Source organism: Anguilla anguilla, chromosome 6 (genome assembly GCF_013347855.1).
Source record: "Anguilla anguilla isolate fAngAng1 chromosome 6, fAngAng1.pri, whole genome shotgun sequence".
NCBI lineage: Eukaryota > Metazoa > Chordata > Actinopteri > Anguilliformes > Anguillidae > Anguilla > Anguilla anguilla.
In genome coordinates, this window is record NC_049206.1 from 25,337,854 (window position 1) to 25,362,957 (window position 25,104).

Consider the following 25,104-nt stretch of genomic DNA (forward strand, 5'->3'; position numbering starts at 1 on the left):
GAGAGGGGTGGATGGAGAGAGCCTGCCATCTGCCTGTCCCCCCCAACTGCAGTTACATCCTCTTTCCAAACTCAAAGATAGCCTCCTGTCTAAAGCCACTTTGACAGCTGCTGGAACCGGTCCTGCCTGAAGGATCTGTCGAAGGTTTAAATTCTCACTTGGCAGCTTCTTTAACTGCGTGGAAAGCCTTTTCTCCCAAAGTAACTCTCACAGTAAAAATGATTTCTGCCGTGACTCTAGTAATGCCCCATTAATGTGATGTACTATAACATCATCATTTGGCCTGTGTGCTATATTACTGCTGACAGCAGTTCAGTATTATAGTTTGAACAAATAACATTAGTCACTTGCAGCTTCTAGATGTAAAAATGCAAACTGAATTTTAAAAATGCATTAGCGATTCAGATTGTTAATTAGCAGTTTATTGGCATTAGTTTTGCTCTTATTAACATGGTAGTAAGTCTTCACTCTTGTGTGTCTTGTATAAGGTATGTGTGAAAAAAGTGTGTGACTATTTTGGCTTAGGCAACAACGAATTTCCCTTCAAGGATTTGTCTGGCATGTGCAGATGATTCAGTAGAGTTGCTGGCGATGGCTTTTTTGTACGGCTTGCTCAAGATGGATATTTGCTTGGAAGTGTTCCACTCAGTGCTATAGCCCAGATTTGCAGAAGATGGCGATTTACAGTACCACTGGTCCAATGCGAACACTACTAATGCTAGAGAGAACCAGCTCTTCTACGGCCATTCTTACACTGCTAATACTGGAGTAAACCAGCTCCTATACAGCCATTATTATGCTGCTAATGCTGTAGTAAACCAGCTCCTATACAGCCATTCTTACACTGCTAATGCTGGAATAAAGCATCTCTTCTATAGCCATTCATTTGTATATTCAAATGAATGCTGCTGTACTGCCCCCCCCCCCCCCCCCCCCCCACTTGGCTTCCAGCATGATGACTGATATTGTGAATTACCACAGTACAGATGTTCTCATTAGGAAGGGTATACAGCTCTCACAGATCTACGTGCACACAGCTCATTTGTACAACTTTATTTTTTATCAGGAGTTCTATGTTGAAGTGAAAAGTGCAAATGGTGTATCTCACTTGGGATTTGGAGTTCTGAGCTCCAGCTAGCACAGAGCATTTTTTCTACCAGGAATAATATTATTAGAGGCCCACATTCAGTCCTGAAACTGAAGGATGTGGGTAATGTGGGGATGCACAAAGCCCACAGCAGAAAGCTGTGGGTTATGTGGGTGTGTACAGAGAGAGGCTGGTGCAGTGCATGCTGCTGATCTACTGAGCCTTTAAAGCAAGGGTCTGTCTACCCCACAGCGTCAGGGGACCAGCTGTCATACTTCCACAACGTCAACTACAGTGGAACCACAGTGGTTCGATATTTGAAAGCTATTCGAATTGTAAAAACAATAATATTACATTTGAGTGTGAAAATGAACACACTGTTTGTTTCCCTTTCAACTTGGCTTGTGTTAAACCTAAAATGAATCTCGCATTTTAGCGCCTCCTCACGAACATCGGTTTTTGACACTGTTGACAGCCCTATTCCTGACAAAGTCATTTCCAGCATTAATACTTCAGCATAAATGCAGTTCTGCTTTAGTCCATCATTTGGTTTTGTGTGGATATAGACTGTTAAAAAGTCTCCTGGACTGGCTGAATGCAGGCCTTCTGTCTCCTCAATGGACAGGAAGATGCGACAGGGGCCTTATCCTCTGGATGACTTGCTGAAACCTGAGCATTGCTTTTCTGTAGTAATACTGCCTGGTCCCACAGTTTCTGGAGATGTGGCGAAGTTCAATCTGTTGGTGGGAATGTTGCATTTCTGAACTGGCTCAGAAAATATACTCATTCTAGGAAATTAGTACTGTTTTCCTGCATTTCCTGTATTTGGATTACTGCTATCCCAGTAGAGGCAGATATTTAAGGAGACAAAAGCAGGGATTTGACCTGGGATCTGAACCCATGACCTTCAGGGGCAAAGCCCTGTCTAACCCATACACTACAGTGAGGGAGGCCAATAGGCACTCTGTATTTTTAAAGCAGGCTTGGTTCTGGGACACTACCTGTGGAAATGGGTTGAACTGTGACAGAAGCTTGAATGAGTCGAGCAAACCTGTTCCACAGGCCCCCTTTGTGATTTGAGACAGGCTCTCACAGGCTCAGCTGTCAGCTTGCTGAGCAGCCAAAGGCAGAGAGAAGCAAACTGAAAGAATTGAAACCCTTCATAGGAAAAGATCTTCTGAGTGTGCCTTAAACAAGGGGTAGCCCAGGTGGGGTGAAGACGGCTAATCATTGGCTAATGGAGATTGGGGTTTGCGATTTGACGCCCGGGGGAGAAGAAGGAAGCTGGTGTGAATTTCAGGATTCATTCATGTGCCGCTCTGTGGCTGGCTAAACGCAACCACACCCTCCAGGGAAGGCATTATGTTATGCTGTGATCCATTTAATCCAGGCTATAGTAAGAATGGGTATCAGGAAACGCAGTGCCTTGGATGTCCGCCGTGGCTTTGGCCCTGTGGAGTCCTCTCCCTCCAGGTAGGCCCCCAGGCCTCCCACCTCAGTGTAAACACAGCCTCAGCCTCTATACATTTTCCCTTCATTGTTCTTCTCCATCCACCCAGCAGGAAAGGCTCTCACGTTTCATCTGCCGGGTTGCTTAAAATTGTAGAATGGAGCAGAAGGTTGTACTACAGAGCTGTATGCAACCCTTGGCTCCAGTCAGCCACGGTATAGTGTTTGCAAGCCTTTTCTACAGCTGGAGGATTAAGCAACTGGGCTAAGTCAACTATCTGTTGCCTCAATTGAACCAGTGTAATCCCTTCATACTTCTGAGAGCTCTGTTACTTTAGAGAGTGCTAGAATCCTTGCTGTCCTGTGACCCTGCAGGACTGGAGCTCAATCACTTTAATCTGCAGCGTAGAAACCTATTTGAGTCTCTTTACCCTTCCATATTAATGCCCAGTGTTTTTGTCTCAATTAAAATGGTTAGTCAAAAATTGCAGTTTTTCATTAATGGAAGTACATAGGGAAGCAAAGCACTTGTATTGTCTGTATTTTACTGCCACAGAGCAATGTTGTGAATTTTGAAGTATAGCCCTGGCTGGCTGCTCAGCACAGAAGGTTATAATTTGCCTCCAGAACTAAAGACCATTTCAACTTCCTTACTGGAAAACTTTAAAAATTAAATGCAGAGTCAGCAAGAGCTGGTCTCTTTACAGCAGGGGAAAAAAACATTAAAATGGTGTTAGTGTTGGATTCCATTGATATACTGTTGAAATACACAGATAGAGAATACACCAGCACTAATACACATGATTCCATTTGGCAAGGTCTTGATTGAAGACCATGATTAATTAATTAGTTGAAGCAGGTGCTGGGCTAAAACAAAAACCCGAGCCCTTTTCTCGTGAGATTGGACACCTCTTCTAGACGATTCTAATGTGTGTGTGCATAGGCCTACTACTAATGTGTGAATTTATTTCATTCAATTACATTTGCGTTTGACCCAGCGCCAGTAGAATTTTTGTTTTCACAGTTTTACTTTTGAGTTGAACTCATCCATCCCCCCTTTTTATTCACAATGTGACCCATGTGAGTCACCTGGGGAGTGCGAATCTGCCAGGCGCATGAATAATGAAAACGGAATGGTGTACTGTGCGTTCTCTCTGCAGATGGTCACGGGTGAGTCCTGTCCCTCTCACCGCAGTCCCTGCACTGTGCAAAATGGCCGCCCTTGTGTTCCGCAGGCAGATCAATTGGGCTGCAGGGCTACCTACGTCATCGACGTCGTTTTTTAAACATTTTTCTTTATTAAGGATTCCACAACGGCAATAAACAATGTAGTTGCTGAAGTAACGCAAAATAAACAGGGGAAAAAAAACAAGGATGAACACTAGACTAAAGAAATAGGATCAAAGGACACTAAGTGCAAAGAGTGTATATGAATATTTTGAACATTTTTTCAGGGTAAGCACCTCATTATCAAAGTATTTTTTATCAGTTAGGCCAATATACATTTGCAGCTTATCTTGAGTGCATGACTTGTCTGTTTGATTCTTCTACATAGTTTGCATAGATTGATCAGTGATATTTCCCCAAGACTCACTATTAATTATATCCTATTTTTTATGGTACGCTTCCAGTTTTTCAAAAAAAAATTTTAGTTGAGTATTTTTCCAAGAATAAAATGGTCATTAACTTTCAGTTTAAACTGACTTTGTGAAAGGGACACTTTTCTGTTTATTTTAAATAGACGTATTTTTCCCAGGAGCATTATTGTGTCACTAACTGAAGAATGTTGAGCATTAAACCATAAAATTATCTTTGATATGTATGTCTATGGGGTATTGGGAAAGCCAGTTTTCATCTATGCCAAAAAAGAAATGTCTTCAGGGCAGAACCAAAATAAATGCAAGCTGTCCTCTGCTTCATACTGACAGAAGGGGCCATTTTCGCCAATGCTCCAGTTGAAAAGCATTGTCTTTTTTCTGAAATGTTATAAAGTCTTTGACTGAAAGGCATGCAAATATGTAAAATATACATTGTTCCATATAGCCTATCAGATTGAATTTTTTTTCCAGGGTAAAGAGGCATCAAAGGCATCTTTATTTCTGTACTTAAAAATGCATGAAATCCTAATTAAGTTTTAATCTCTTTGGGCAAATTGAACCATTTCTACATTTATTTAGTTTTTTGAAGTCATTTATTGTTTTGTTGTGGGTCAACGTACTGCTCCCCGCTCTTTAGTATTTTCTTCGATGATAATAGTGTAGCAGATGGCAATTAAGCATTTGCAGAAGTTGTACAGATTTCCCCATAATTATTCCAGAAGATTCCATGGGTGAAACATTTTCATTCAATACCGAACATATTATTTATGAAATGTATTCCTTTCTCTGCTGTAAATTTCACTGTTTGCATTTTACCAAACAAGCTGATGTAGGGTTTGCTCAGAAGCCTCAGTTCCCTGGGGATAGAAATGTAGTAACCAGGATTTTATGGCCACTTTGAAAAAGGGAGATGCATTTTTAAATAAGATCGAGTGGGATAATAAGTAGTGTTTATTTAGTTAAGAGAGTGGGGAAGGATCCTAATTGGTAGTTAGGTTTGCCTGTTTAAATAACTGGGAAGAACTCCAATTTGAATTGAAATTGCACCCAACTGTACACTGAACTGAACTAAACTGAACTGAATTTAAAAAAAAAAAAAAACTTTAATCCAAGATATTATCCATTCTGTGCTCTAGTCATTGAGCCTACTATCATCTCATCCCTAAATTTATATGAGATGTAAATGTATTTTCTTTTAATTATTTTATATTTTCCTCCTCTTAACTTATCCAGATCATTTACTGTACAAGATGGTCAGCCAATTGGTGCATTGCAGTGCAGTTATAAATTTGAATTACATTTTTCATCATTTGATTTCTGCCCAGAGTGGGAAAGTCTACAGATCCATGTGTAGGCCTATTTTAAGCATCCAGCCAAGGAGTGTTAAAGACAAGTGATAACATCTACATAGATACATCTTTTATATCTTCCATTTTCCTATTGTCTAGAAAGAGAGAATTGTTGTACTTGTATTAGTAGCAGTATAACTGCAATAAAGAATAAGTCATATAAAATTGCTATTATCTAAAATATCAAACCATAAATTTGGAATTTCAGTTAATGAAAACTACCAATATTAATGGTCATAGAATTAAATCAAAGATTTAGCCTAGGCCTAATAGATAACCTGAAGGATGCAGTTCTCGGAAAAACTGATAAACTCTGCTCTCGTGTTCATGCAACATCAAAACAGACACCAGGTTTAATAGTATAATTTATTAAGTAAACATACAGAAATATAGAACATACGCAGGATAATCTAACTGGGGAAGTTAACTGGGAAAAGGTTGTATGAGTGCGTATACGCATGCTTGTGCACGCGTATCCTTTGTCTGAGCAAAGGAGAGACGAGGTTAGCGTGCTGGACACTTTATGTGTGGCTAAATAACCTAATTTGGCTACAAGTGAGTGTCACTCCTTGCAGTACCAGAGGGAAGTGTGGCTTCAACTCCTAAGCGATACAAGTAACGAAGTAGCTGGCTATTCACCGATTACTGACCATATTGAGATTATTACATTGTTGGAGTTTGAGCTTGGAGAGTTACTGTAGCTGGAAGATAAGAGAGACCATGAGTGTGCTTGCACTATCTATAGACAGCAAACCGTTTCAAGTAAACTGAGTCTTAAAGTGAAAGTCACTGTTTGTGTAAGGACTGCACAGACTGACCCGAGGGCGCACACACACCAGTTAGGGTTGCAGGCGGTGAGTTGGAGGAAAACGCTTCATGTTCAGCTTGTGCAGGCAGACTGTGGACACTATGCTGAACAGTGGGAGTCGCTGGCTGATATGTCTTCCCTTTCAATGCAGTGCTAGTCCCCAGTTATGTGCCACTGTTTTTTTTGTTGTTGTTTACAATAACCTGAAATGGCCTGATCTATATTCAATGGACCACGGGGCTTGTTCACACACAAGAGCACAGTACCTCAGCGGGATGAGTCAGCCATCAGTCCTGGGCTTAAGAGTTCTAATGGAGTTGGGTGTCCTGAGTGTATTTTAGCTCATATACTGCAAGTTATTGCTCCTGTGTGTGGTGGTTTCACAATCACAATCCTTTCATAATCCTTCAAAGCATTGTGCAAGGAATGCAAACATTTCACATTTGCAAACCACACAGGGTGTGGGGTGTAACCAAACCGACAGCTGGTGGTCTAACCATGAGATCCGCTGTTGCCAAATTAGTAATTTGGTCTCCAGAACTAGGCACAGTGCAACCAAGTGATGTGTTCAGAATATTGCCAGATAGATTAAAATTGATTTTAAAATAGATTTTAATGAGTTATTGATCGATTCATGCGATTATCATGCCCGAGACGCCTTATGAAAAGTAAGCATTCTGAAAAATTGGCAACATTTTTGCCTAGGTAATCTCAGCTCCCCCTATGATGCCGGCCTGCTAAAAAAAACATTTTTTTAGAACAATCTGGCGGCTGTCAGGTCTGAGGAGCTGGCTGGACCCATTCAATGTGTTAGTGTCCAATCCAGACTCGCTGCATCCATCATGGTGCAGTGATGAGCTGAGAATAGTTTTGCTGAAGTCGTCAGTTTGTTGAACAAAGGGAAGAAGGGAAATTTTGAAGTGTAACTTGCAGTCCCTTAGGAAGGTCTGGACTGCACAGAGATGCAGATCTGTGTCTGATTACTCTTAGTGCAGGCTTCTCTTCTGTTGGCCTATTTTGACATCAAAGGAGACCGGCGCCCAAAGTTAGAAGAGTGCTCTGGGATCCTACTAATCTTTCTTTCCTTTACTGGCTTCACAGGCTGGAGGGGAGGATGCAAATGAGCCCATTTCATGGGAAGAACACTTGACCAGAAAAAATGCCAGATAGATAGATAGATAGATAGACAGCGATGGAGATACAGATAGAGAGACAGATTTTAGTAGATATAGATTTGGAGATATAGATAGAGATAGATTGATGATAGATAGATAGATAGATAGATAGATAGACAGCGATGGAGATACAGATAGAGATAGACAGATTTTAGTAGATATAGATTGGGAGATATAGATAGATAGATAGATAGATAAAAAGAATACACATCCCTTCTTGCTGAAATGAAATGATGGAGGAAGATACCTGGCTCATGATTAGAGTGTCGCCTTTGGCCGTTATCTGCCCATGGGAGTGAATAGCTCCTATCACAGCTCTCTCTTCCTCAGTATAGACTGCAGGTTATCCTGCTCTCCTGTAACGGGGACTCTTTAGATCGACAGTACCCTAGCTTCACCAGAATGAGTTCTGTTCAATTATTTATGTGGTACCACACATACTGTTCGAATGTGGATGCAGTGCCGCACAAACATAGTGTTAGAATATGCATGTGCTGTCAAGCACCTGGTGTTAGGCCGTTGATGTAGTTTCATATGGGGCTAGAATATGGATGTTGTGCCTCACAGTATTACAGCCTGGGAAGAATTTTACTGGCCTGGACACTTTAAACCTGGGGGTAATAGTACATTTTTCCTTTAACATTCCTTAACGACTGATGCAGGAAGTTTAAAATGAATTTTCAGGCAGTGTGGAGACCAAGGTCAGTATTTAAAAATAAGTATATAGTTGGGTGCCAAATCAGTGAGCCTGCCGAGACTCAAATATAAAAAAGCTACCTGGTACATTCAACTATACAGTGTTCCTGGGTTAGATTGTTTTCCCTCACAGAATTTAAACAGCTTTAGTGGTTTTATGCCAGCTGATTGTAAGTTGCCTGTGTTGCAGTTATGTCTAGATGGATAATAGGAAGTGATTGCGTGTATTCCCAGAATACCTGGTATAATCTTTGTGATGAACATCTCTATTTCCTGTTGCCACCCGATCTTCCATTGCAGCTGGAGTAAGGTCCTGGAAGTGCGTGGTGTTAGATTTATTATTATTGTCGAGGGCTCTTATGAAGATTTACAGGGCTGTTCTGAAAGAGCTCGGTGTAAATGGGGACGCGTTCTCCTTGAGTCATGCTGTAGCGCAGATGCCTCCAGACTACAGAATACCCACAGCTCAGCCAAACTGAGAAAAATCCCGCAGTTTTACATAGTCAATATGCTGCTGGGACCTCCCACCCCCTCCCCCCAGACACACACACACACACACACACACACACACACACACACACACACACACACACACACACACACAAATACAGACAGACACTTACAAATGCGCGGACGCACATACGCCTACACATATGGTTGCACACACCCAGTTTTAAAGATTCTGAACATGCCCTTGCACTTAAGCACTAACAGCTGTGTTTGCTTTGCTTGTTCAACCTGAGACAAAAATAATTATGAACAGTTCAAGCACTTTCCTGTTACAGACACACATATGAGCCAGATTTTATCTGTTTTCTCTCTCTTTCTCTCTTTCTCCCTCTCTCCCTCTTTATCTCTCTCTCTCTCTCTCTCTCTTTCTCTCTCTCTCATGGTGAATGTAATGTTTTATGTCTGGGGTCACTCTGCAGGAGTTCCTTTCTTCAGCCATGGACCATGCAGCCTCTGTCCTGTGATTAATGTTGCTCCAATATGAGCTGTGCTGTAATTTAATCTAACTAGGTTTAGCTGGAGGTCAGTGTGGTACAGAATAGAATTTCATAACCAAATAAAAACAGGGCCACATTCTTGGATATGTGATAAAGTGCTTGAGTCTCAACCCTGATGGCCCCAAAAAGCCTTCCTGTTTCTAACTTGCTCTTCTTGACGAACTTATATTTATAAACTTATATTTTGCTTCCTTCCAAATGAAGAGCCTTATATGGAATCTGATCAGTTGTACACATCATTTCAGTCTGGTTTCAGGGCCTTCGAGTCACAAATTACCTTGTGTCTGCAGCCTAAGCTCTTAATGTTCTGATCCTCTTATATTTAAAAGCACTGCATGTCAATCTGAAATCTGTGAATTAAGGATATTAATATTAATGAATGCAGGATACACACCCACCCTGTCTTTATCTGCTGAACAGGTCATCTTACACTGTTTATTACAATTTAATGGTTATAACTGGGTGAACCTGAAATAAATATGAAGAAGACAATTGTTGGGAATATAACCACAATTTCATTTCAGTTTTGCACAGAGAATCTAAAAACAGTGAAAGTCTGACTGAATTCACTCTCTCTTGGTTCATATCCTGTTTTTTAAATAAGCGTGATTGCGTGTTTCTCCATAATTTGAAATCTGATACAACGCCAGTCCCCAAAGCAGTTCCCAAAGGTTCCATACTAGTGCCACTTTGGCTCATAATTCATGTCCTTCCCTTTGGCCAGATTTCCCACCATCATGGTCTTTCTGCTTATGACACAGTTCTCTCCAAGCACCTTTCAGTAACGGGCTTGACTTCCTCTAACATGGATAGTTTTGGATACGGCACAATATTCCTAGATTAAATAAGCTTGTCGCGGTCTATTTTAAAAAAACATGGCTAAGACCTTATTTTTCCACTTCTAAGACATTTCTCACTTTGTCTTCCTCTTCAATTTCTGAAACGTTTATCAGTGTTTTCATTACCCCTACATGCCACTCAGTGTTCAGTCTGTGTTTTATGGACTTTTTAAAAAGATATCTTGTACCATATGTCCAGTTTTTCATATGTGTCTGCTCTGTTTATTTTGTTTTTTTTTTTGCTCTGCACACATATTTATTCGTATTCTAATTTTGATTCTTAACCTTACAAGGTGAGAGGAACTGGCCTTGTAACCTAGTGGTTGCAGGTTCAAATCTTAGGTAAGACACTACTGTTGTAGCCTTGAGCAAGGCACTTAACTTGCATTGCTTCCGTATCCAGCTGAGTTAATGGATACTATATATTTTAAGAAATGCAATCTCATAAGTCACTCTGGATAAGAGCGTCTGCTAAATGCCGGAAATGTAATGTAATTCCGATTCTAATTCTAATTCTTATTCAGATTTTTTGTAAATTAATAGCACTGGTATGGGTTTCTTTCATTTATTGTTTATGAGACAGGCACTATGTAGATAAAATAAGTTCTTCTTATTATTATTATTATTATTAACGGTAGTGGTAGTGTACGGGGACATGGTCGCACTTGTGCTTGGGAAAAATTCCCTGATAAATTAGAAGAAATCAGAAAACCCAGAAGTTCTCTTCTGCTATGGCTGGCAGCCCCGGATGGATTCTCCCCACATCGTCATACAACACCGTCTCCTCAGGTTGATTCATCTGGGCAGCTGCAGTCTGTCTGCGCCAGCTGTGCTTTAAGCACGGTCCTGCAGTGGGACAGAAAATCTAATTCAATCCACGACGGCCTGATTTACCTCTCCGACGTAATTAATAAAGTAATTTGCAATACAACGACTTAATAATATGATAGCACATGAGAGGAAAGGCAGGCCTAGTCTACACACAGATGGAGTGAGCTGTGGCTGTGGTCGCCCTGGGTGAGCGTAGACTGATTACATGCTGCTGTGCTTTTGAAGACCAATGGCTTTTCTTATCTGATGGGCCCGCTCCCTCAGGCTCTGGCTCCGTGCCGCATTGGTTTCACGGGCCTGCGCACGCTCCGCTTCCGCAGAGCCTTATTTGTGTACTATTTTTAAATTTCATTTCCAATTCCGCTTGGTTTCAGTTTGGTTTTAAGGCCTCCGTGTTGGCTTTGATTTTGTTTTATTTTGAGGCCCATGCCTGTTTTAGTTTTTTATATAAATTAGTTTTAGTTTCAGTCGTGGGGGGAATGAATGTTTCACTTGAAGCCCTGTAAGGGTCGAGCATCTTAAGTGCCTTAACGTGGAGTGGAAACTTCAAACACAAAAGGACTCATTAGACGCTGAAATACTGTTTTATATGTATTGATAAAATCTCTTGATAAGAGTTTGTGCAGACAGATATAGTTTATGGTACCACCATTTTGTTGCTTGTTGTTACTGTCATAACTATCCTTTAAAAGCATATATTTGTACTCTATCTGTGTGTCCAAGACATAAGCAGTATTTTCTCCTTGTCAGCGTAAGGTTTTCCTAGTGTATATGCGTGTGTGTGTGTGTGTGTGTGTGTGTGTGTAAAATTTGTTGATCCGAGAAAAAGGTGGTCAAGTGCAAACATACCCAGGCCTCTGAAAAAATTGTGTATTACAGTACCCACTTGTTTCAGTTATCCTGTGGATGTTTTCTTGCTGTTAGACCATCCAGAGGCGAGTATGTGGTGATTTTCCCTTTCAGGCAGGGCGGTCAGCTTGAGGTACACAGTGATCTGCAGACCGTTGTTTGTTTCCCGGCGAATTTATGAAACGGAGAGAAACTGCTGGCGCTCTCACTCCATCGCCAGGGAACAGTGCCTCTGCCTCGGTCTCATTACAGGCATTACACGGGGAGTAACTCCTGGACCTTGAGTCTCTCAGCGGCACGGGCCGGTTGTTTGTCGTCACGGCGACGGGCTTGATTTACGAGGTGCTGTAAGTGAACTGGGTGAAGGACGGTGGCCTGAGATTGCCTGCTCCTGGCTCGAAGCCTGTTCATAGGGCTCTGTGGACCTGTGAGTGAGAATTGAAGAACATGGATGGAATCGCAAGGTCCGGCAATTAATTAACCTGAACTTACCCACACAGAAAAAAGAAAAAGCCTGAGAAATGCCATTTTCTGCTGGTCCCCTTCAGAGCATTGCTTTTGAGCAACTTTCAAACTTTCCACCAGGAGGTACATGCACAACACCAAAATCATGGCCTTAATTACAGTGGACATGTGTTTATTCAGCTTAAAATACTGTGGCCAGAATTCTTGGAAAAGGTGAAATAGTTCCTTTGTATTGTGCAAGGTGAAAGGCAATACAGTATAGTGAAGCCTCCTCTGTATAAGTGGAATTATTTATATTTGAATCATTTTTGGGGATGTTTGTTGTGTTGGAAACAGAGTTGGATTCCCATAATTTTAAGCAGAATTGGAGCTGAGTAGCTTTTCTTCCCGGCAGAGTCCCACCATGAGATCAGTGACCTTTGGGTTGCTATGTTGTTGATGAGCGCCTGGTCCCTCCTGATTTAAACAGGAAGTTGAGCGCAGCATAGGGCAGTGAGGGGGATACTCGGGCCCACTGTGACATCAGCAAGCTCAGCGGCTGCCAGATGTTGTCCCCCAGCGAGTGACAGCTGTAGGGAAGCGTTCTGATCCTCAAGTCTTATTACGCTTCCCACAGTGCTGGGGGCCCTACTGTGATTACTCCAGGATCTTTGCCCGGGTTGGACCCTGTGTGTGTGTGCGTGTGTGCGTGCGAGCGCGCGTGCGCGCGTGTGTGTGCATGTGTGTGTATGCGTGTGTTCTTGAGTGTATGAACAGCTAATCAAATGCCTGGTACCTTTTACTCTGGTTGTTACCTCCATTCCAATTGTCATTTACTGTGGTGGTTAAAATTATTGGCAGAACTCAATTAGGGAAAATTGAGTTAAGATGAGCAGAGCCATCGTTAAAACAAGCTATTTAGAACCCTGCTCTCCAGTGTCACATCATCCCCAGGAACTTCATATTCGTTAGAAATATGAAACCAAAAATATCTTTTAATGCAGTGGTTTGATCTGGTGTCTCAAGGCACTTCAACATCATACTACAGTAGGAAGAAAAACAGAAAAATATAGCTGTGAGCAGTTATTAAGAGGTCGAAGCATAAAGTTAAAAATAAACATGAAAATGTTATGTGTCTAGAACTGATTATAGAAAGTGTAAAGGTTTCAATCAACAGAGGAATAAAAAGTTTAAAAAAGAACACTGAGCTGCAGAACTAAACCCAGAACTGCTGGATTGATGGTTAGAAACTTAAAAGCCTTTTCTACGGAGTGCTTTTTCCCCAGTGCTTTTAAAGCAGCCATTGAAGTGTTGAAGATTAGGTCTTTAAACAAATACATTTAGAGGCCCAACTGAGCAGAAAATAAGCATCAAGAACTACATTGTGGGCCTATTTATATTTAGGCTACACCATCTTTGGAAACAGATGTAATACCTTTGTGCCATGGTGAGGTGTGTGGTGTTGTGCAGTCTGTTAGACGGCCGATTTCTAAGCCACATGCAGGTCCCCCATGTGTGTTTGGGTTCAGTCCCCCCATGGCACGTTGTGAGCTGTGATCTGTCCTCTATCTGTTACCCTCTATCCTTTGTACCTTTCTGAATAAAGTATAAAATACAACAGGAGATGGTGTGTCTCCTTTTTTTATTTTTTAAACTGTGCAGCAAGGCTTTGTGTGTGATATATTTCTAGACTCAAAACCGCAGCCTTTAAGGGTTGATTGGGGTTAATTTGACACTGAGTATTACTTTGTGTTTGACTCCTTAAAGTGTTGTAATGAGTGTTGAGAAATAGTTAACTCTGGAATACTGCAAATAAACAAGTCTTTGTGAACTTTGGAGGCATGTTTGAATGTGCCTAATTTCCATAGAGTGCACCAATGGCACAACCATATTGCTTTGTGTAACCTGAAGGAATGTTCAGGAAAGTTACTGTAAGAAGAGGCAAGTTTTTGGTTCAGGTTTTAAAATAAATAGGTCAAAATGTGTTCAACTCACAGTTGGTTCTTACCTTCCTTCTATGGTGTATGGTTTGTTTACACCCTTCTCTCTATGGTGTATGGTTTGTTTGTACCATTCTCTCTACGGTGTATGGTTTCTTTATACCTTTCTCTCTATGGTGTATGGTTTATTTAAACCCTTCTCTCTATGGTGTATGGTTTCTTTGTACCCTTCTCTCTATGGTGTATGGTTTCTTTAAACCCTTCTTTCTATGGTGTATGGTTTCTTTATACCCTTCTCTCTACGGTGCATGGTTTGTTTCTACCATCCTCTCTATGGTGTGTGGTATGTGGTCCTGTCCCAGCAATGTCATAGCTGTGGAAGACGTATGCTTCCTCATGTGATGTGCTCTCCTTCATCTCTTCATTTGTTCCATTTAACTCCCTCCATTTAATTTCTCTTTCTTGGACTAGTACAACCGATAAATTTAGTGCAGGCACAGGGCCTGGAAAAATAGTTTCACAACTAAAAGTGCAGACCTCTGTGAAAATATTTTTCATGAATGTTCTTTATTAAGATGCCTAACAGACAGTCATCCTGGGTGACCATTTTATCCTGTATTTTTTAGGATAAATCCCCAAACAATTCATTTGTACAGTTGTGCAGATAATAATACAAACTCCCAGAGGATGATATACAGTAGGTAATGCCTTTTTTATACTAGAGCATTCCTAAAAGACAAATTACTCCTGATGACGTAGTTGGGGAGGAGATCTGCATTCATGTTCTTGGCAGCTGGTCATTATCTTTTCAATTTCAAAATCAATAATATGTACTCTACTGTACATGTGCGGGTACTTGTCCTTTCAAGCAATTTGGCGAGTCAGCATGTTCTCCCTTTAAAACTTTTTCTCGAAAGACATTGAATGTGTGCAGTGATTTCCATGTTTCACTTGCTTCAAGCTCCTGTAATTCATTGCAAATTATTTCTCCTCGATTCAATCAAACAAACTGAGTCAGTTTAAGGGCACATGCAACTCAGTCCCCTTAAGGTTTTTGGATTCAGTCAAATAAACCTTGAAGGTACACAATGTATTATTAGGCTATTTCTCAACTCATTCATTACATCTTTTATTTTTAATTACATTGCCAGGATAGAGAAAACTATTATTAAATAACAGTAACAGTCTATAATGTGTGAATTTTGTATTAAGATGCATGGTTTGCTCTGGATCTAATCAAATTGGTTTGTCCAGCCGTGACTGCTGTTTTTTATTTGCTTCACAAATTCAGTTGCCCTGTATAGAGGATCTTGCTAAATAATCAATGATGGTAACGATGTTGCCCAAATACTAAGTCAACTTGATGATGTATGTTTTCGTCAATAATGTCCTTAATATTGGCTCCTGAAGCACCCTGTGATTTTTTGTTGTTGTTTTTAACAGTCATCCTTTTGTCTGTTTTTCTGACCATAGAGCCACTATAGAGGAGGTGGAGGGGGATGTTGGGGAACTGGAGTCAAAGCTGGACAAGGTGAGTGGGGTCAGATGACTGAATGAGAGAGCTCAGTGGAACATTACAGTCTCTTACCAGCTTGTTACAGCTCCAACAGTGTGACTGCATTACAGTCTCTTACCAGCTTGTTACAGCTCCTACAGTGTGACTGCATTACAGTCTCTTACCAGCTTGTTACAGCTCCTACAGTGTGACTGCATTACAGTCACTTACCAGCTCCTTACAGCTCCTACAGTGTGACTGCATTACAGTCACTTACCAGCTCCTTACAGCTCCTACAGTGTGACTGCATTACAGTCACTTACCAGCTCCTTACAGCTCCTGCAGTGTGACTGCATTACAGTCACTTACCAACTCCGTACAGCTCCTACAGTGTGACTGCATTACAGTCACTTACCAGCTCCTTGCAGCTCCTGCAGTGTAACTGCATTACAGTCACTTACCAGATCCTTGCAGCTCCTGCAGTGTGACTGCATTACAGTCACTTACCAACTCCGTACAGCTCCTACAGTGTGACTGCATTACAGTCACCACTCTTACAGCTCCTACAGTGTAACTGTATTACAGCTGTCACTCTTAGTTTAATTACTGATCCACTCCTACAACTCTTCGTGTAATTGTATTATAAGAATATTGAACATGCCCTGCACAGATCCCGCTGTTCATTATACTGACCGCAGTCTGAATTACGTTTTCATGCTTTTTTTTTTTTTACAAGAATATCCTAAACTACTAACCTGAAGTTTGCTTGAGCTGCTTAGCTGAAATCTGATTCAGACAGTCTCAAGTTTCGTGCTGTATTTACAGTCTTCGGCATATCCCAGGCTGTTAACAGGAGACGGAATCATTGTTTATGTGCAGTAAATGACGTCGTCAAATGTTGGCTTGACCGTATGTTGTCAGGACCATTTTGATGCTTTGATTGATTGCAGATAATTGCTTAGTATACTCTAACGAGACCAGTCTCCCGGTGAATTATGAGCAAAGCTACTGAAATGGCTCTCCTGAGTGCTTTCACAGGCTGTATTTCATCACAGTAGCTCCTCACTGTCTCCTGCTCTGCCTCCTCCCCTCTGGCTGTTTGTCCTCTTGCAGTTGGTCAAGCTGTGTATTGGAATGATAGATGCTGGAAAAGCGTACAACACGGCCAACAGGCAGTTTGTTAGCGGGATACGGGAGCTAGCCCAGCAGTCCACCAAAGATGAAGTCATTGAGGTGAGTCAGCACTGGAAACATAAATAAGACTGCACAAATTACATAAATGTGATAACTTTTGTGACAGTCACTGGTACTATGGGATGGAGGTGTGAACTATACTTTATTGTACCGAACTGTAAGCTGCAGCATTTTGTTTTTACTCCTGAATTCCAGCTGTGTTTTGGTATAAACATGGTGGTTGGCTTGAAAGTGGATTTACTTCTTTATTAGTTTTAGGCTTTGTGAGTTCAAATGTTTTGTGAATTATTTTTTACGAAGTGTGCTTTTGGTAGGTCCGGGGGTCCAATCTCAGTTATGTGTTGACCTTTTCCAGAACACTTAAAATTTGTGTGCATCTATGAGTACACCTCTAGCATGAAAAATGTTTGGTGAACCAAAACACTTCAGTGACGGTACTAATATACACTTCAACTCCAGAAGTCCATAAAGGTCCACCACACCCCAAATACACAGAAAAGCCTGTATTCCTCTGGTTCTTTTTTATGTCTCCTTTGGGTCTTTCCCTTGAGTGTCATGTTCTATTGTCTTCCATTTTTAGCAAGAATGCAGCTCGAGAGGAATTTTCACTGAAAGCTCCATTGTGATTCTAAGCGTCAGCATAATTCCTTTGCCAAAGCCACGAGAAGCCATTTCCTCTCACATAAGTCTGTGCAGTGTTTGGTGTTATGAATTCTGACGTGGCTATGCTGGCACTGCAAGAGTAGATATGAAGTGATGCAGGGAACAGGCTCTGGTTGAATTCCGGTCCTGACCACTGACTGGGACTCAGCACTGAAGCAGTTCAGTATGTGTGTTATTATTAAGCACATGCTCTTACCCAGTGTTATTAATGTATACCCCAATGGTATTTTACATGTTTATTTCCAGTATTACTACTGTTTACCCTAGTCTTTTTCATGCTGTCTTCTAGTGTTTCTGTTATTCAATCCCCCACTTATGCATTCTTGTTTATGTGGGGATGTATATCCCACTTTTCTTATTCTTGTTCAATACTCTCAATATACGTATTCATAAATGCTCATACCCAGTGTTATACACAGCAATATTATACATGCTCATTCTCTGTGTTATAATACCCAGTGTTGTTATACATGCTCATACCCAGTGCTATTATACCCAGTGTTATTATACATGCTTATTTTCAGTGTTATTATACCCAGTGTTATTATATATTCTCATACCCAGTGCTACTGTATATTCTCATACCCAGTGCTACTATATATTCTCATACCCAGTGCTACTACATATGCTCATACCCAATGTTATTATATATTTTCATACCCAGTGTTATTCTATATGCTCATACCCAGTCTTATTATACATGCTCTCAGTGTTGTTATACCCACTGTTATACTTGCTTATTCCCAGTATATACCGGGCGCAGGCTATTTTTGTGTTGAAATTCTGCTGGGACACACTTAGGGAAACGTAATGCAAAATAACATTGTGTTAAGTACTTGGCCAGCTCATATTATATCTTTCAAAGGTTTGCATCTTTCCTTGAGTACATCAACATTAGTATTAACTTCACCAACATTAACCCCAGTGAACCTAACCAATCTGGTATAAAATTAGATTTGCAGTTCCCAGGTTATCCTTCTTGTTTCTGAAGTGACACACTTCTAATGACACCTCTTGTGACCTATAAGCCTACTAAACCGGATACGTTTAGAATGGGATTTGTGGATCGCATGCATCATGTGTCGGTAATGATTACTCCTTAATAATAGATTAACTTCACCCATACCAAATGTATTAATGTTGCATGGATGCTGGTGACGGTGTCGATAATTAGAGCGAGACAGGAGGGCAATTGATTTCTCAACTGAGCACAGATTTATTCCTTAACAGGGCAGCTAACTTGGAATTTTAATCTACAAAAAACCAAAAACATGAACTGGCCACCTTCAACCTTGATATCACGGGAGGGAAAATGGCTTGCTAGCATCTAGCTATGTTTATAGTCAGAGGGATGGCATCCCCCGCAGTATTTGTAGTCCCATTGAGAACCTTTGAGCTTTCATGACAGTTAAGTTAAGCCAGGAAGGATAATTTTCATCTGTAGTCCCTGGGTTACATGTTTTGGCTGTGGGAGGAACCCAGAGCACCCAGAGGAAACTCACAGGAACGCGGGGAGTACATGCAAACTCCACGCAGAGAGGATCCGGGCCAGCAAGAAATCTAACCCAGAACCTCCTTCCTGTGAGGCCACGGTGCTAACCACTGCTCCTCTGTGCTGCCCCATAGTGGCTGGCTATAGGCTGGTGTAGGGCCAATACCACCACACAAATAAACAGTGAGCTATTGGCTAAATGAAAGTACAGATTGATTTGCGTATATCATGTTGTTAGGACAGAAAAGAGAAAGATGTGTAATACAAGTGGTTAATGTGTGTTATACAGTGACGAGGGGCTGTGTTGGGGCTGTTCCCCACTGACCCATTGCTGAAAATGGCTAGCGATGCTCCGTGTTATTGTACTTGCTCATTCCCTGTGATGTTTCTGTTCTTCTCTGCAGTCCAGCCTTACAAGGTTTGCAGAGAGTCTGCAGGAGATGATCAACTATCATACAGTAAGTTCTGCTGGCACTGCTGGACGGTGTTTTGTAGGGGGGACACACTCACTGAGCACTGAATGGAGAGATAGAGAGAGTAAGAGTGAGAGTGTGAGTGTAATTTTAGTGATGTTGTATGAACTAAAGAGTAAGGTATATGAATGGGAACTTGGATAGTGGTCCTATGAACTGTTCAACTGTCAATTGGATCATGTGACTATGTATCATAGCACTGTAATAATTCTTTTGTTCTTCTGTTTTTACAGATTTTGTTTGATCAGGCCCAGAGATCCATAAAGTCACAACTCCAAACATTTGTGAAAGAGTAAGTGCTGTATGTTTGTATATTAACAAAGTGCCTCTGATTCATTTCATATTTGCATAGTGTAGTTATTTGTTTTGCAGTTCATCTGGTAATTTATTCAGCACAAAAGCCGTAGCCATACAATTGGAACGAAATAAAGGGGGAATGTTGGAAACCATACAAGCACAACAGCACAGGAAATGGAAACTTTGGCTCTCTGCTCCTTAACTGTGGCCGTGAATGCCAGTGAGCACAATGGCCCGCTTGTAAAAGATTATCAACTCACGCTTTAACTTTGTTAGGAAGTGACCTTACCTTTTCACTTTCTGCAGTGCAGGTTGCGGGCAGCTGCTGAGCTGTCGGCGTGTCTCCTTTTTCGGAATTAGTCAAGGATCGCGGCCGCGCGTTGAGCTGACTCAGGAAAGGTTCCCAGCCTTCCGGGGTCACGGGTCCGATGGCGCGTCGGCGCGTTTCGGCGAACCCGTCACGCGTTAACGGGTGCCAGCCGCGCGTCGCTAAGGAAAGTTTTCTTTCCTCCCTCCAGCGACCTGCGAAAGTTCAAGGATGCCAAGAAGCAGTTCGACAAGGTGAGCGAGGAGAAGGAGGCGGCCCTGGTGAAGAACGGCCAAGTGCCGCGCAACAAGCAGCACGAGGTGGACGAGGCCACCAACATCTTGACCGCCACGCGCAAGTGCTTCCGCCACATCGCCCTGGACTACGTGCTGCAGGTGACCTTTTCCCTTTCTGACTCGCTCTCTTTGTCGGCCGAGTCCTTCACCTCATAATGGGAGGAAAATGGCAGGACCTGAGTGGAGAATTCTTTGATCATGTGACAGGAAATCCGAGTATGTCATTTGCAGTTCCAGATTTCACACTTCATTTTTATGAGGGGTGGAAGTAAAAAAAAAAAAAAAATTGTTTAATAAACGCCAAATCGATTAAATTGCAATTCAATGAAATGTTGAATTAAATAAAATAAAAATAAAATCTAAATGCAATCAAACTAAATATTGCATCAGATAAAATGCAATTTAATTAAATATTAAAGTGTTAATGCTATAAAATGAAATAATCCCTTGGTGATAAAATTATTTGCAAATCAGTTTACCATTGTTTCTGATTGCCACTGCATCTAATTGATGAAACTGACAGTGAATAAATAAATTTCAAGGCGATCATAAATAATGGTACAATTATTTGTAAAATAAGGTTTTTTTGTGATTGCCTAATGGGTTAGAATAGGGCTTCTCAGCTAGCTGGTCGGATATGGCTAGCATGGCTACACTGAATTGTTCAGTCAAATCTGATGGTTGGTTTTGCCAGAGTAATCCAATTAGCTGACTATGTAGGGCATGACAAAATACTTTCACATTTAGTGTGCCAGCTGCTCCTAATGTATCTTTGCTTTATTCACTTAGTTTGGGTGCAGCCCATGTCCATTTGCCAAATCCCTTCCAGCTACGGCTAGTTATCCTTTGAGTCATCAATCATCAAATTCTAGCATAGAGGTTGTTTGTATCTTTCCTGGAAACTTCAGCAAATGATATGTTGACTGAAGAAGATGGCGCTTTGGCTCAAGGGTGCAAAACTCAAGCCCTATAGAGCCGTAGTGTCTGCAGGTATTCATGGTTTCTTTTCAGTCAGCAGCCAATTAAGGCCCTGAGAGCAGAGTATATGGTTCCTTTGGACATTGCGGACTTAAATGAATCACTGGTGCTGAAACGATGAAGATCAGCAGAAACTAATCTTCCCTTCTGACACCAATGCTTCAATGCAAGCAAAAGAGAAAGTGAAACTTTTCAAATAGTGCAGTCTTGCCTCTGCTTCAGTCAACTAAGTTCATGGAAGGTTTTGCATTGACTTTTCATACAAGGCCTACTCCGGGAACTGCAAGTCCGCCCTGCAGTAATGTGTAATTCCTGGGGCACGCTGGTCAGATTGTGCTGCTTCAGTAATACAAGATAATGTTAGATCTCTGCTAAGCCTCATTCGCATAGTCATCAGTGATTGACTGGCAGCGGGATGCCAGGAAGTATAAATGGAGCTCAGGCAGGTTTATTACCCCAGATCTTGATAACAGAAGAGGTGGTAATGCCACAGTTGAGGCCCACAGTAGGACTGTATCTGCTTGTCCAGCTGTCAGTATATGTAGAGTGTATGTGTAGTGTTTACAGGCATAGCGATAATGGCTGAACAGAAATTTGCTGGAGAGACGGTGCAATTATTGATTTATTATTGGGCTTCATTTCATTTATTTCATTTCAATCGGAGAGTAGGTTTAGATCTGGATTTGATCTTAATATCCTGAGCTGTAGGATTTTCGGTGAGTTCACTTTCGATGTGCTGTTGATCAGATTTTTAAGACTACCCACTATGTATTGAATTTAAAAAGACTGGTATAGCCACATTCTTTCAAAATACAGACTGTATGAGGCATATTTCCTTTCAAATGAGATTATTGAATTCATGTCATTGACTTGTCTAAAATTTGTGACGTGTTAATTCCAGATTTGTTACAGTGCAGAAGGTACAGTAAGCAATAATTGAGAGGTTGAGCTGATACTTCCCTAGGTAAGGGGAGCTATGCATAGTCTGGATGGTGTCTTGCTGAAGAGTAAGCTGTTTTTGCCCTCTAGTGGTGGGATGTGGTACTGAACATGTGCTGGTCACATGAATTGGCTGTATTTATAATCCGATATTTAGCCTACTTTCAAGTTTTCTTTTCACTAGTATATACACTACCGGTCAATTTTGTTGTGTTTTCATACTTTTCGTTTATGTTTTTAGTGTAATTCACGCTGTTAAGTTCTGTACGCAACCGCAAATGGCACAAGGTAAGAAGTGAATAGTCAGGAGTTAAAAAGAATCTTAATTTTACTTCACAGGATAGTGACCTAAACTTAGCCACATTTGGCAAAATAAACAGGCGATCAAATTCTTTCCATTTTCCAACAAGTGAAGTAAAACCAAGCTAGTTTGGTTTTAACTGGACAGAAAGGCCAAGGAGAAGCAAACCAACAAGTGCAGGACATCTGTGGGAATTTCTGCAGCAGTATGGGTATAAACTTTCAGAACCATATGACTGCCTTTGTAGAAAAAATGACTGCCAGAAGAAATGCCATGAATATACTCAGCAGTTCTTATTTTGATGAATGTAGGATTTTTGATTTTTGATTTTATGTTAAAAAAAGTTTTAAAAGGGTGTTTATTTAATTTAATTTTGGGTGTACTAAAATTGAATGGTAGTGTATAGTCTTACCGGTCTTGAATTCAGTATTTTAATATATTTCCTAATATACTTAGCCTGAAGATGATTCTTGTTATGTAACAACTGCACCGTAAATGTCATGTATCAGTATTTTATGCTATGACATAGTTCTAGTAGCATGGTTATCTGGATCAGTGTTATTTAAAAACGTTTCTTGTCTTTGTATTTTCCCATCTGACTCCGGGTACAAATTTAATTGTACATACTTTTATTTGGAGTGCACAATAAGAAGCACAGTACAGGACTATGTACTAAGCTCTGGAAAGTTGATAGAAAATGCTAGAATATTTGGTTGATGCTATTTTTACATCTCTCAGCAGTTTGTTGTACTTTAACGGTTAAATGTGCTTCTCGTATAATTTGTTTAATTAAATGGGCTAATCTGTATTGTTTTATCTCTGCCCTCAGATAAATGTCCTCCAGTCAAAGAGAAGATTTGAAATCCTCAAATCGGTAAGATTTGCCAGTTTGCTTTTAGTGCACTCAAATGTTAGTTGTTTTCATTGGTTTACAATAATACAACCCGAAGGTACAGTCCCCAGAAGGCCCAGAGACCGAATAGAGGTGCAGGATTGTTAGTCAGGAGACGTTTACAGTTTTTATTACATGAAATCTTAGCATCATGTTTTTGTTTAAGGTCTGGTATCCTAGTGTCCAGTGTATGTGAGAAGAGTTTCTTGCATTATAATATCTCATTTGTTTTTAAAAAAATCCTGCTTTTTAAGTTCCTGCTTTTTGACAGTGCTTCTTGATCAGTGACAATACTAGAAAAAAATGATGTTGTAAGTTCTATGGGAAGCTGATGTTTTCAGCATGAACAGTTACAACAGTGTAAAGTAGGGACCATGTATGTATGTGGAGAGATATGCAGGGGGAAAAAATCCAGTTCCCTTGTGTTAATTGGCAATGAAGTGATTTTACCAATCTGAGCAATGGTGGGAACTGACCTGAGAATGTCTCAGTGTGACATAATGGGCTGCCTGCAGTGCAGTGTGGCCCACAGGGCTAGTATGACTGTCTCAGGGTCTTCTCCCAGTCACCAGAGTGCCTTCTGTTCTTCCAGATGCTGTCCTTCATGTACGCCCACCTGACGTTCTTCCATCAAGGCTATGACCTGTTCAGTGAGCTGCAGCCTCTCATGAATCAGCTAGGTGGACAGGTACTGAAAGACATTTGGCCCTGATGTTGTGTGTGTTGTTTCTGGACAGGACTGTTTTCAGTGTACCAAAAGACAAGTTATTTGCATACAAGAAGCATACATTGTATACATCTGTAAAAACACACTTCCTAAAATGTGTAATTTGTCCAACAAATTATTTGTATAAATTCATGTCAAATTAAAGGTACGGTTTCAGCAGTGTTTCCCAGAAACTAAATAAGCCATTTCCAAAGTAATGCTACCCATGTTTTACTACAGACGATACAGGAGTTCATTCTTGTTAGGAGTGACAGTCTATGGTTGTTGTAGTTCTCAGCGGAGTTGTAGTTGTAACAGTTCTTGTTTCAGTAATGCCGCTCTCTAGGCACATGATTTAATTTTTAAAAAAATCAAAGTCAAATTCTCACCAGGGCCATTTAAAGGGTGTGTATCTTACTTACTTTTTAGCCAAATGTCTGACACTTTCCTTTGGTTCAGCTTTAGTCATAATTTAAATGGCCTTGGTTATTACAATGCTTTTAATTAGACTATATTCAGTGGTTCCATCGTTGCCCTGCATTATGAGATTATATCATCACATCACGTTCTGGAATCACAGTACTATGTAGGTATTCATGTATTGCGTAGCCATGGCCCCTATAACCCTAACTTCTTCATAATCCCTTCTTGAAATTTGTTTTATATTTGTGTTTGCGTACAGTCCTCTACACTTGAAACCTTTGCAAGTTTCTCAGTATTCTCAGTATTCGTTTGCAGTTTTTTTTAGATTTGCAATTTTGGATATCGTACAAAAAATTGAAAAAGATTCTGTATTTCTCTTTAGCGTTTAGCTTGGAAAAAGTGTTCCTCTCAAACATTCTTATACCCATAACACAATCTTATTTTGGCCTATCACTTTAAATTTTTTGACCTCTCAAGACTGCTGTACATACAGTATAGGACAAAGCCTTCATAGCCTTTAAAAATGCCCTTTTTCTTATAAAAAATAAAAATAAAAAAGGCAATGACCCTTCTAAT

At 40.7% G+C, this 25,104-nt stretch overlaps 1 protein-coding gene across 4 annotated transcripts in view; it reads left to right on the plus strand.

Moving 5' to 3' along the window:
* Positions 1-25,104, plus strand: part of si:ch211-168b3.1 (arf-GAP with coiled-coil, ANK repeat and PH domain-containing protein 2) — a 51,960-nt gene that overhangs the window by 3,166 nt on the left and 23,690 nt on the right. For all 4 annotated transcript variants that reach the window (XM_035422039.1, XM_035422041.1, XM_035422040.1 and 1 more), the window contains exons 2-8: positions 15,546-15,603; positions 16,681-16,800; positions 19,321-19,374; positions 19,623-19,681; positions 20,205-20,388; positions 23,337-23,381; positions 23,992-24,087. In XM_035422039.1, the coding sequence (XP_035277930.1) occupies positions 15,546-15,603; positions 16,681-16,800; positions 19,321-19,374; positions 19,623-19,681; positions 20,205-20,388; positions 23,337-23,381; positions 23,992-24,087 (616 nt within the window). The remainder of the gene's footprint in view (positions 1-15,545; positions 15,604-16,680; positions 16,801-19,320; positions 19,375-19,622; positions 19,682-20,204; positions 20,389-23,336; positions 23,382-23,991; positions 24,088-25,104) is intronic.